This window comes from Haemorhous mexicanus, chromosome 1, assembly GCF_027477595.1.
Source record: "Haemorhous mexicanus isolate bHaeMex1 chromosome 1, bHaeMex1.pri, whole genome shotgun sequence".
NCBI lineage: Eukaryota > Metazoa > Chordata > Aves > Passeriformes > Fringillidae > Haemorhous > Haemorhous mexicanus.
Window position 1 is genome coordinate 136,433,993 of NC_082341.1, and position 13,365 is coordinate 136,447,357.

A 13,365-nucleotide genomic window follows, 5' to 3' on the forward strand; every position below is an offset into this window, starting at 1 on the left:
TGGGTGATTAGACGCTGGAACGGACTTTCCAGGGAGGTGGTGGAGTCATCGTCCCTGGGGGTGTTTAGGTAAAGACTGCACGTAGCACTCAGTGCCATGCTGTAGTTGTCATGGTGCTGTTCGGCCACAGGCTGCACTCGATGACCTCGGAGACCTTCCCAACCTCGCTGGCTCCGCGTCTCTGCCACTGTCACACTGCCCGCGCACTCCCTCCGCCTCACGGAGACGCCGGGGAAGCCCCGCCCCGCCCCCGCAGGGCACGTGACCTCCGCCACCCTCAGAGCCACGGCCTGGCCCCGCCCCCGCGCGCGCTGGACGCTTCCGGCCGAGGGCCGGCGGAGGAGCGCGCATGCGCCGGAAAACCCGGAAGCGCCCGAGCGGTGGAGCCGGGGCGGGAGGCGCTGCCGGAGGCGCTGCGTGCGCGGCGCTCCCGCGGCCCGGCCAGCCCGGGGTGGGCGCGGAGCCTCGGGGCGCTGTGCAGGGCCAGGTAAAGGGGCCCTGAGGGGGCGTGGGCCCGCGGGAGGGACGTGCGAGGATGTGTCCCGAAGGTACGGGCGCGGGGTTCCCGGGTTTGTGAAGGTATCCGGGTGAAGCCGCGGCGGTGACGGGACGGGGAAGGGTCTCCTCAGGACGCCGGGGGTTTGGGAAAGGCTGTGGGGAGGGATGGGAGTGATGGCAGACCTTAACGTAACCTCAGCTCCGTTCGTGAAGGATGTTGGTTTCTTGGAGTTCAGGCTGGCACGAAACTGGCAGGGTTGCCTTGTACACGATGCTGAGACCGGTGAGGTGCATCTAAGGTGGTATTTTAGTGTGGACTCTTATCAGTTAGGAGTTACCCTTTTTTGATGTTACCCAAATTTATCCTTTCGATGACTTCAAAAAGGAGTTTTCTTGTCACCTAAATGCTGTGTGAAAGCATGGTGGACTGCTCGATCACCTTTTCTGTTTCTTCGTTTGTTTGTTTGGCTTTTCTTTTGGACAAGCTAGTTAATAGTTCTGATATATATGTGTGTATAAATATATATATATATATATTCACACACAGATATGTGTGTGTGAATATCCATATATATTATATGTAACCTGAAAAGTCATACTTATAAATAGATGTGCTTGCATCTTTCTAGACATTTGATCTTTGTATGTAACTGTATGAACCTCTGACTATAAATGATGTTTAGATTTATTTTCATACATTCAAACAATGGAAATGTTGCATTATTGAAAATTACACTGGAACTATGTAGCTGACATCTCGATTTTTTGTCCTTTTCCTAGTGCTTGACCTGTAATACAGAGATCTTCCAGAATGCTGGAGTCCTATGTAACTCCTATTTTGATGAGTTATGTGAATCGCTACATAAAGAACTTGAAGCCTTCAGATCTGCAGTTGTCACTCTGGGGAGGAGACGTTGTGCTCAGTAAACTTGAATTAAAGTTGGATGTACTTGAACAGGTATGTTATGTTTATAGCAGTTACAGTCCATGTCTTTGATTTAAAAGTAGTTGTCTGAATTATTTTAAATTGGCCTGCACAGCTAAGTAATAACTTAGTGCTTGCTAGTTTTCTTCTTATGCAAGTATTTTTCACCCCCTGCACTTAGTTATTCTTGCTTTAATTTCATGCCATTTGTTTAGCAGTGAATAGTAATTCTTTACACATTCTTTAAGTTATGGAGTGTGAAGAGAGGCTTTTTTGTGGACATGTTTGTTCTTTCAGTGACTATTGTTTTATGGTAGGAGCATTAATTGAATTGCTTTTCCTGTCATATTTACAAATTACATATAGTAACTAAGTTGAAAGGTCACCAAGTAAAGTGGGATCTCTTTTTAATTATGCATACTAAACCCATTTGTGCTTTGTATTTTTTTCCAACTTCAGATTTCATTGTTCCAGTTGTATCTGTACTTGAGTAACTGAGGAATAGATTTGATCATCTGGTTTCTGTGGCTTAAATAAAAGACACAGTAAAACTTAGCCTTTAAACAACAAGCTTGACCAAGTAAAACACTAGATACAGAATTTGGAGCCTGCTGTCAATATGCAATGGTAAAGCCTTAGCACAGGGATGGTTTCCTTTCATGGTTATCTGAGTTGACAACTTGAGTGTGTGAGATTGATAAAGCTTCTTTCTGTTGTGCACGAAGTAGCAGGGCTTAGCTGGAGTTCTGTGGCCAGATGTAGTCCAACCAAGTGAAGGAGCTGAGAGAAATGCAGCAAAGAATGGGAAATTTAGTAAATACATCCCTTGAAAGAAGAATAAAATATACAGGGAATATATTTTTAATGTTCACTAAAATAAGGTGAAACAAGATAGGGCAAGAATTATTTGGATCTGACAAGAAGTAATTGAATAAATTGCATGTTGGGAGACTTAGGTTAGACATAAATGGAAGTGTCATTTATGTGTCTGATTGCGAGGCATTGGAATAGGCTGGGGTGACTACGTGTCTCTGTTGGGAACACCTTTTAAAATGTGAAAAATATATATATGGTTAACTAAGAATCTGAAACTGTTCTCTCTCTGTAAGAGACAATCTTAGAAGAGATCTTGCTCTGTTTTCTGTGCTTTTTGAAGAACCTTACTTGTCTTCCTTCAAGTGTTTCATAGCCTCTGTATTTTCTCTCAAGTCTACTACTGGGTACATATGAGTACAATACAAGTCTATTACTTGTCCATACAGCTGATTTTCTGTAGGATGTGTTCCCCCATGAGCCTTTTTCAATGTGTATGTACAAAGAAGGGTTGATCAGAAAGGATTTCTGGAGGTCATCTAGTCTAACCTGTTTTGAGCAGGGCTGTTGCCAGCATTATGTCAGACATTATGTGTTTTTCTTCAGCTGGGTCTTGAATTCTGTCTTGTGAGAAGCTCCTCTTTGGGTAAGGTGTTTCAGTGCTCTGCTGTGTGGAGAGAAAGTTTGTCCTAATAACAAATGAAGACTTGGGATGGATATATCAAACTTGGTATCAAACTTATTACCTGTCACTATAAGAATTTTGCTGCTGTCATTGGTGGTGTTGCAGTTACCTGATAGGTGATCCCTTGCTTCATCTTTATCTGCCTGTGAACTGGGTTCCTAAATAAACAGCTCAACCTGATAATGTCATGGCTCTTGTGGCAAGTACCATATGTACCCATGGTCATTTGAATGGGAATGTGAATATATGATGGATGCAACATTTAGCTCGGATTCATTGTTTTGACATTATTTGGCTGGGTGTTCATAAAATGTAGTTATCTTCATTTGGTTATTATTATTCTTTGGAACTTGTCTGGACCCACAGACAAGAGTGGGTCCAGTGGGTATTTAAGAGTGTCTTCCTTTTTTTTTTCTTTTTTTTTCTTTTTTTGTGGCGTGGATGCTGTTTATTATACTGTTTATTTCTGCTCAGCAAAACTCTTCAAATAAGCACTATAATGCAAAGTATCCAAGCCATTGCAGCTGTCAGAAGCTCCCTTGACAAGCTGGTCTCTAAAAATGATCAGTATATATAATTTTAGTTGGGCTCTCTCCCTGGGTGGATTCATGATACCCAAAGTTAGTTCCCTTAACTGCTCTGCTCTTGTAACACTGTTCTGTCCTGGGTTGCGACCCCCAGCCCGGTTCCCTGCTCTTTATCTGACATGAACACAGCTGTAATTTCATGCTTCAGGTTCTTGGATGCAAATCCATCTGTCCTGGATGTATTTGTCTAGAGCTTTAAACATTTATAGAGAATCCCATTTTCTGTGGAGTTATACATGGTTTTTGGGAGTGTTAGCATAGGTGACACGCTGCCTGGATGAAGCACTTTATAGTAGATTTGGGAAGAAGTGTGTGCTTCCCACTCCATGCACTTCAGGTGATGTTAGTGTTCCCATGTCATGTTGGGCTGTTCTGAGCCACCCAACAGTATCCCAAAGGACAGATAAGAACAAAGCATAAACTGCTGTTTGTCTTATAGAAGATTTTAATTTATATTTTTGGCCAAATTGGAGCAAATACCTCTTGAGATCAGATGAAATACAGTTCTTGACAAAAAATTTACCAAATGTGAAGAGAATGTTCCAGTATCTGAAAATTCTTTGCATGTTTTTTACATATATTTTTGTAAGTTTTATGCTTTCATTAAACTGAGTTGAATGTATTTGTAATAACTCTTAGGGTCTGTCCTTCTCTCAGTCCCTCTTTTTTTGTACAAACCAGTTCTGTTGAAGTCTTCTGTGGAAGTCAATACTAGTTTGTACTCAGCTTGAATTTTCTAGGTATAGTGTAGCTTTTGTATATAATTGTGTCACTCTCCGAATAGCCAGTTGATTTTATAATAATTATCTTTTGTTGAAGATTAAATCTAATAAAATTTTGATTTTTCTTTTTCCTATTCTGAACGATTCAATTACTAGAAGACTGAACATTCCAAGAACTTTTCCATCTGTACATAATATGCACATTGTACAAAAACTACTTCAAGAAAGTAACTTGTAATAAAATTTTGAAACGAATGCTTTAAACATTATTTTTGGAAAAGCGTTTTAAGCATTTTTGTCAAGTTTTGTGTGAAGTCCCTGTAGTACCAGAGGTAACAGAAATACCTCTGAACTTGGTAAGTAGCTTGTGTGTAGTATATCTGTTGACACAGTGGTGCCAAAAAGATGACATACATCGTGATTCTTCTTGCTGCTTATGTATATTCCCATAATTAGTTTTTAGCTGTTTTGCAAATGTGGAAAGATTAAGTAGTCTTTGGAAGACAAAGGATACCTTGGTCTAAAAAGAATTTGTATAAAAAGAAACATGAAAAATTCTAGTGTACTTAAAATCGTTTTTGGGAAGTGGGAACATTGAAATATCCTTATTTTAAGTCTCTTTTATATGCCACTGGTTACTTGTGAAATATAGCCTTGACTGTGAAGAAAAGGTATTTGAGTTAACACTGATGTGGAGAATGAGTACTTGCCTATCACCCCAACTTTTAGAACAGTCTTGTGTTTTAGAGGAGGGGGAGATTTTAGGCAAAGGGGAATTATGATCATCTAGTCTGCAGTGTTACATGTCAGTCAGTTATTTATAGGTCAAGCCCAGAAGTTTGGTTTTAGTCATATATATTTTTGTGAAGGATTTATATGATTAAATGGAAAATCTAAAATGCAAAGTTTAATCAGTCATGGGTCTAGAAGAAATATTAAGAATTTCAAGCAGTACTTCATGAAAGGAGAAAGATTGCATAGGAAACAGGGAGGAATAAAAATGTTCTTTGTTATGTTGTGTTATGAACAAGTTGCTTAATTTGGTACACATTTGTATTGTCTACTGAATGGTACAATAAAGAGTTTTCTACACTGCTTTATTCTAATTGCCCCAGCTGTAACCAGGACAATGGATTTCCTTACTGACAGATAACATTTGTATCGAAATTTCCTTTGAAAAAGAACTACCTTCTAAATAGGTTGTGCATTTGCTTTTATCACCTTTATTTTGAAATAATTCCTACTTCTGTTTCTTTTGATATCTTGTTAACTAGACAAAAGGGAGAATGTGTTAAATCCACCCAGCAAATAGTGGAAAAGCAGCTATTCTAGAATGCCTTTTGAAGTAAAGACAAGCCAGGATCTAAATAGATCTTGTGGAAGTGATGAGTGACAAAAACTTTTGCATCTATAAGTCCAGAATGGGAGTTTATTTCTATTATTGTTAACAGTGGGAGTTTGCTGCCTTGATCTCTGAAAGCGTTGCCTCTTATGGTGTAATGTATTTTTAGATTGCATGTTTTTTATAATGTATTTCTGTGCCACACTTCATGTGTCTCCCCAATTCCCCCCGCCCCCATAAAAACCCTCTGGGACAAAAGACACTACTTAAGTTATTGTATGATTAATCATGTAGCAAGATCTGTAGCTAAACAGTGCAATATTTGCTTTTCAGTGTCTTAACTAAATAAAGCTGTCTGGACGCCAATTTTATTTGTGTTGCTTGTGAGCCTAGGGCTGAATTTTTAGGATAGGCTTTTGGCTAAAATCCTGAAGTGTAGTAGTGAACGAGATGAAGAAAAAACACTTTCTAAAAACAAATCAACAATTTTCTTTGAACTTTTAATGAGAAAGTCTGAAACTGTCACCTCTTAAGATGGGGACTTGAAATTAGTTGTGACTTTGTGTAAGCATGGCTGAAGAAGGAGTTGAGTTTTTGTAGTATAAGATGGGTGTGGTTTTTTATACTTCATTAATCAGCACTCATTAAGGCCCAAAAACTAATTTACAAACTGAAAGCTGTACTTGGCAAAAAAATAGAGCTATAATGTAGTGTAGTTTCCTCCTATTAAGAATTTGTCAGCAGTGAATATACAGTACTCTTAGCTCCTGGATACAGGATAAACTTTCTGATTGTACCAATAGAAAGGTTTAGGAGGTATCAGCAGCAGAATGGGGGAAATTGTTTCCTAAAATTGCTTCTCTTAGCAGCTGTTGCTGCTGTGATGGTGTAGGTATTGGTAAGAATAGTTGACTTGCTTCTAGTCATCCTGAGGACTCTCAAGATGCAAACCTGTCACAGGTGTAAATGGTGATGATTTCAACTCTGAACTTAGAAAACGTTTACTACTTAAGAAACTAAAACTTTTTAGGGGGCTTTCAACACATAAAACTAAGATTTGATTATATATTAATTATTCATGAATTTATCACTGATAAATGTATTTATTTCAATACATTTAGGCAAAAAAATACATTAGCTAGCTTCATAGAAATGTTGTATAGGCATACTTTAAGGCTTTATAGTACATATCAAATAGTAAATGCAAAATGCCCTTGTCCCCAAATTTTATTCATATAGAAGTTCTGTGCAGCAAGGGTAGGCCTAGGGTCAAGCAGTGCAGAAAAAGGCTTTCTGGATCCACTGGTAGATATTTATTTGAAATTCCCTAGCAACTTACCTGTTTGATTTCTGAGTTTCATGGACCTTCTCTGTGTAACATTTGTTCATTCATAGGAATTCTGTATTGAATGGGATGCATGTACCTATCCTGAGCAAGGGGCAAAGGTGCTTAAGTCCTGGCTTACCAGGATAATTCTGGAGTCCTGAACAAAGACTTGTGTTCCTGAGTTTACCAAGATACAGTTAAGAGCCTGTGTGTGCTGGTCAGCAGCAGGCTCAGCAGGAGCCAGCAATGCACCCTGGCAACCCAGAGGACAAACCCTTTCTTGGGGTCCCTCAAACTCAGCATCCCCAGCTGGTCACAGAGGTGACTGTCCTGCTGTACAGCCTTGCTGCAGCCTTGCCTTGAGCTCTGTGTGCTGCTCTGGGCCCCACAGCTGAAGAATGAGGGTAAAGGATGAGAATGTGTCCAGAGGAGGGCAACAAAGGTGATGAAAGGGCTGGAGGCAGTGTCCTGTTTGAAGGGACTGAGGACTTGGGGCTTGTTTCATTTGGAGAAAAGGAGGCTGAGGGGTGACCTCACAGCTCTCTACAGCTTCCTGAGGAGGGGGCATGGAGTGGGAGATGCTGAGCTCTTCCTGCTGGTATGGATAGGATAGGACATGTGGGAATGATTCAGAGCTGTAGCAGGGGAGGCTTAGACTGGACATTAGGATGCATTTCCTTACTGAGAGGGTGGTCAAACACTGGAACAGGCTTCCTACAGGCTTCCCAAGCTTGTCAGTGTGTAAGAAGCATTTGGATAATGCCTTTAATAACATATTTTGACTTCTATTCAGCCCTGAATTGGTCAGGCAGTTGGACTGTATGGTCACTGTAGGTTGGTCAAAATTGCTTCCCTGTATCTGGGAGACTTAGATTCACTTATTTCTCAACCTGAGAATATATTGCACTTGTAGTTCCCAGCATCTAAGATAATGAAAATACCAGGCTATAAGGTGTACACTTGACTTCACTTGAAGTGAAGATGTGTTGTATTTTCTCCATTAAAACTTTAAGACTTGATAGTAAAAATATTAGAATATGAGATTAGGAGGGTGAAAAGATGAAGCATACCTGAAACCTGAGCATTAGAATACTTAGTATCGAGAATGCTCACTTAAAATTCTAACATATCAAATATTGCTTCTTTATTTTACAGTAAACAATTGTTTTCCTTATTTTAAGCCTTGATTGCTCGTCCTGGGACCAGCTCTCTAGCCTGACTTTCTGTTGGCTAAGTGTTGAACTAATTTTTTTGCAGAACACTTGAAACTACTGGGAAATTGCAACACTTTGTACACTTTATTTTTAATCTAAACTTTGGCACCTTATTTCCTGCTGAATTGCTGCAAGCAGCAGCTGGTTCTCTGAGGCTGTCCTGCAGAGTTGTGATCTGGGTTAGATGGAATGCCCAGGCATTTTTTAGAAGCTCTGGACTGACTTGAACAAATTTTTAAACCAGTGAGACATCTACATTAGACCTTGCTGTGTAGGAGTCTTGTTTTGCCAATGAAAAATTTAATACCTTTGTGTTTACTAAGCAGTTTGATGTGAGAGGGGCAGCAATGGGCCAGTCTTACGAGAACTGAGCTCTTAAAACTCTTAAGCACTAAAATATTTCAAAAGAAATTGCCTTACTGTGGCATTGTCAATATTTAATTCCAAATTTGTACTCTTCACAGTAATACTGGTTGCATATCAGTTTTAAGTATTTACCTTCACTTTGTTTCTACTTGTGCCTTGAATAGCAAAACACTTTGCAGTAGCTTCATGTGAGAGAGAGGTGGTTGTAAGCTATCTTCCATTATCAAGGACATGGTAACCCAAATGTCTCCTTTGAACAGACTAATTGTGACACAATCGTGCGAGTGATTATAAAGGCAAATGATTAGGGGAGGGAGAATAACTTCTGACTTGTGATAGAACATTACTATTTTGAGTTACAAATGTGTCTGGAGTTTTGATATGTTTCAGTAGTTAATTCTACATTCTTTGTTGTTGTTAGGAGCTGAAACTGCCATTTACTTTTTTAAGTGGGCATATTCATGAACTTCGGATTCATGTGCCATGGACGAAATTGGGATCAGAACCAGTTGTCATCACTATCAATACAATGGAATGCATCTTGAAGTTAAAGGATGGGGCTCAGGTAAGAAATGTCATAAATGCTTTTCCAACATTGTGAGGTTCATGAGAATAAGAGTTTCTGTAGGCCACTTTCTTGAAACTCTTCTGAAGAATCTGGTATGTGAAGTTGGGATCCCTTTTATTTTCTGAGAGGCTAATATTTTTCTTCTTGTCATGGCTAATATCTTCCTTTATGGTTATTTTTAAACTCTTTATTAGCTGTAGCTGTGTTCTTGCAGATATGAAAGCAAGTTAATAGTGCTCTGTCAGGTTTTTCCCACAACTAGAGAAGAAATGGATTTCAAGAGCAGTATAGCATCCTGTGTTCTTCCAGCTTCTGTGGCACAAATCAGCACTGGACATTTTTCAAAAGTTGTGTTGCTGTTATTGAAGGAATGCTTTGAAGATCCTGGAATCTAAGTAGTTTTTACCTTTAGAAATTTTACTGCTTGCTTGAGTGTATTTGGAAGACTTCTTGTATGTAAAGGTCTTCAGGGATTTTTTTTTTTCTTTTTTTTTTTTTTTTTTTTTTTTTTTTCTTTTCTCTTCCTCAGAATAATTTGTGCATTAGGCTGTTTTTACAGGCTCAGGTAAGGTTTCCTTCTGACACAATGAAACTAAAATATGCAGTGCCTCAATTTTTGTCATATGTCTAACTTAGTTAACCAAAAGTACTTGGTTATGTTAATGTTGAACTTGTGGGGTTTTTTTAATCAGCATGGTACTTTAATTCTAGAGAGGCTTCAAAGTTAATTTTGCTTGTTGGTTTTCTAAAAGCCTTGTTGACATTTTGATTTGAACAGTGTATCACTTATATTAAGGATCATGCAAACGAAAATTCCAGTTTGTGAAAAACTCAAGTGTTTGGTAGGGTGCTTGATGAGCTGTTAACATTTAACATCAATAACTAGATACAAGGCAGCAAGAACATTGGGAAACACTTTCCTGTTGTTTGATATTTCTTGATATATCCTTTTACAGTTACAGAACTGAGAGGCTTTAATGCTGGAGTAGAAATCTCTAGTCCTAGCCACCCACAGAGGACACACTTGAATTCTGTAGTTACACTTAATCTGTGTGCATATGTGGATGTGCATGTATACACACCACCAGCCAAATATTAAGTACTTTTCCAATGTTAAGGTAAGCTTTTGAGACCAGATGTTTCATGAGAAGTGTGTTTTTGGGAGCAGCAAATTGCAACTAATTATGAATTGCAGAAAAAGATTTGTAGCCCATGACTTTGTGCAACCCAGAACTAATATTTGATATTGGACCTTGCAGATGGCTACTGCTGAAATGATCAGATTTCCTGCTTGCGTGGTATTTGAAACTTAAATTTTGTGGTGCATACATCGAAAGGTCAAGTGTCATGAATGTAAAGCACTCTCAAAACAAGTATTTGTTACAGATGTTTAAGATTCAGAGGCAAGAAAAGAGTTTTGAAAATTGCAACTGACATTTGAACAAATTATTCATTGGTATGTATGCTCAGGAGGGTAAAATTTGGGTCTGTGCCATAGAAGGATTATCTTTGATGAACAAGAATGTAGATGAAAAAACTTTTATGCTGTGTTCTGTGGATATGGTTTAAAAAGTTGACAAGTTGAATTTCATTTTTTCAATTACTATTTGAAAGTGTTCAAAGTTTGGCAGTGTACTTGGCTAAAAACAATTGTCATAAAAATTTTTGATAAAAATATGAATGAAATGAAATATTTCTGTGGAAAATGGTAGTGAAATGAACTTTCATCAAGTTTAGCTCCAGTTGGAACTGTTCTGCCAGGAACTTCATGTCAGTGAAGAGCATAATTAGCAAGAAAGCTTAGTTTAATTCTCAAATTGATTGGCTTGACCCTGTATTTCCTTCCTCAGGTGAGACCTCTAATGAGCACAGGGATAATTTCACCTGAGCAAAAAATAAAGTTCTTGACCTCAGCTTAGTGAGCTGTGTTTTCTTTGGAAAGGTGCTATTTCAAACAATGTTTCTGTTGAAGATATATGACGTTTAAAATACTTGGCATTGTTTGAAGCTATTATCCAGTGACCCTACAGATTTTTTAAAAAGAAAGAGAGGGTTTTGCTCACATCTTTGAAGAGTATCTGTTTCCTGGGGTGCTTTTGTATATATATGTTTTACTGTGATGCTGTGTCATTGTTAGTTCAGCTTCAGTATTAGTTTAGTTAGGGTTTTTTGTTGTTTGTGCTTATTGCAGCATCTCCTCAGCTAAGTTTGGATTAGACAGTAATGGCTCAAATTCTAGTTTTATGCAAAAATTCTTTTTCTAAGCAGAACTGTTGTATAAGTGGTAGGTTCACTTAATGATGTACAAAGTCCAGAATTCTGTAGAATTAGTGGGTATTTACATTTTGAAGGTCTTTGCTTTTCCCCTTTTTGTTCTGTGCTTTGTTTCCTTTTTCTCCTTTTCTACATATGGTACTACTGCTTCTAAAACCCAAGTGTCAAATGTGGATACTTTACAAGAAAATTAAACTGAAGTGCTGCATCAATTTTGCAGTGAGTAAAGGGGTGTTCTATTGAACATGCTTTGTTCGTGCTCTTTTGGTTATGACTTTGGTTAGTGTCAGTCCTTGAAATAGGATTTGGCTGTGAGGTGTTTCACATTGCTTTTTGATATCTGTCAGCCTAATGCAACTGTGCCTGGCTTTTTCTTTTTTTTTTTTTTTTTTTTCTTTTTTTTTTTTTGCTCCTGAACTAATCTTCTGCAGCACTGAGTTTTAAATATGATAATTTATAATGTTCTCAAATATGTTGGTATGATTTTAAAATCTTTTCTTAAACAATTTAATGTGATTCTGACATTTGCTTGACTTGTATTTAGGTTGTAGTAGTTGACTGTCCTGACTCTGTTCTTCATGAGTGCTATATTTTGTTTTACAAAGTGGTTAAAGTTTCCAGTATTTTATGTTCTTCTCATTACCTATCTATATATATTAAATCTCTGGGCTTCATATAGAATTGAAACCACTTTTTAAAATATATAAATATGTGTTGATTGCTGCTTTTCCTAGGAGACATTTTCTCCTTTTGTCCTGTTGGACTGTTCTTAACTCTTTTCTCTTCTACTCATTCTTTTTTTTTTTTTTTAATGTATTTGAAATTCTTTGCTCCTTTCTCTTCCCCTCTCAGTGCTAAAGTATCTCCATGCCCAAGCCAGAGGCTTTATATTCAGGTAGTGCAAATTGGGAAGGACAAGCCTGTAAGCCTGTGTCTGTTTTCTTCACCTTCCTGCCATTATAACTAATCACAAGATTATTCTTCATGTTCCACCTTGGATTCTGTGGTTTTTTGTCTTGGAACTGATGCAAATGAGGAGATCAAGGAGAAATGTGTTATTTGTATTACTACTTCACATTTGAGTCCTTTCCTTTAAGCAGAACACTGCACCAGAAATATGCTGATGTGTATGAAGGCTCCCTGTACTCCAAGGATAATTAATTTTGGAACTGCGGAAGTCTGTTAGGTTGAAGCACTTAGAGGCACAGAGGGAAACCAAGCAGTTTGGATCAGCATACAGACAACTGAGCACTGCTCCTTTCATGAGGCATTACAAAGAAAGTTGTGAAGGAATAGGATAATTTTGTGGAGGCAGTGGAGAACAGCCCACAAGCATGACTGTCAGAATACCAGACACATTCTTACCTGACAGCTGGTAGAGACTGCCACCAAAGAATGCTGGAAGCAGAAATTGGTCTTGACCGGGAAGTGATTGAGATGGGAGATAAGGTGCGTTGACAGATTATGAAGGACTTTGAAGGTAAAGACAGAAGGCTTGTGTTTGATGAGGGTATAGTTACATGAAGTCTGCTTAGGTGGTAAAGCTTGCTCCAGATCTGAAGCAGTGCTCTAGTGATTTTTTTCCTCACCTGGGTTGTAGTAGTTCAGTTGAATGTGGCTGTATGGACAAGCAGTGCTGTGTTTTTCCATTTGAGTCTACAAGTCTGGTGTTGTGTGACAGCAGAAATGAGGTAAGACTTGAAGTCAGAAAACCTAACTAACAATCTTTAGTGGCTCACCTTTATGCTTTTTATTTGCTCATGCTTTATGCTTTTTATTTGCTCATGGGGAAGCTCAAGGTCTTTATTATTAAAATGAATTTCGTTTGGTACTTACTTTCACAGTAGTCTATTTAGTAGGAGTATATTTAGTTCACTAAGTCTGATACTGAGTTTTAGCAAAATTTAAGGCAAAAATTATATCAAGAATTGCTCTATAGAAAGCAAACTATGTTATCAGCTAGTGTTGAATCATATCAAGTTAAGGATGAATATGAAATTCTAATTAAGCAGCCAGTTCATGATGCTCTTATTTGTGTTTTAAT

At 38.4% G+C, this 13,365-nt stretch overlaps 1 protein-coding gene across 7 annotated transcripts in view; it reads left to right on the forward strand.

Annotated features, from left to right (window-relative positions):
• The first annotated feature begins 356 nt into the window (after nucleotides 1-356).
• Nucleotides 357-13,365, forward strand: part of VPS13B (vacuolar protein sorting 13 homolog B) — a 431,824-nt gene continuing 418,815 nt past the window's right edge. For 5 of the 7 annotated variants that reach the window (XM_059864541.1, XM_059864506.1, XM_059864533.1 and 2 more), the window contains exons 1-3: nucleotides 390-548; nucleotides 1,279-1,456; nucleotides 8,901-9,044. In XM_059864541.1, the coding sequence (XP_059720524.1) occupies nucleotides 1,310-1,456; nucleotides 8,901-9,044 (291 nt within the window). In that variant the 5' untranslated portion in view covers nucleotides 390-548; nucleotides 1,279-1,309. Of the gene's footprint in view, nucleotides 549-1,278; nucleotides 1,457-8,900; nucleotides 9,045-13,365 lie in introns of all 7 variants that reach the window. The other 2 variants (XM_059864515.1, XR_009488944.1) reach the window with 2 other exon arrangements.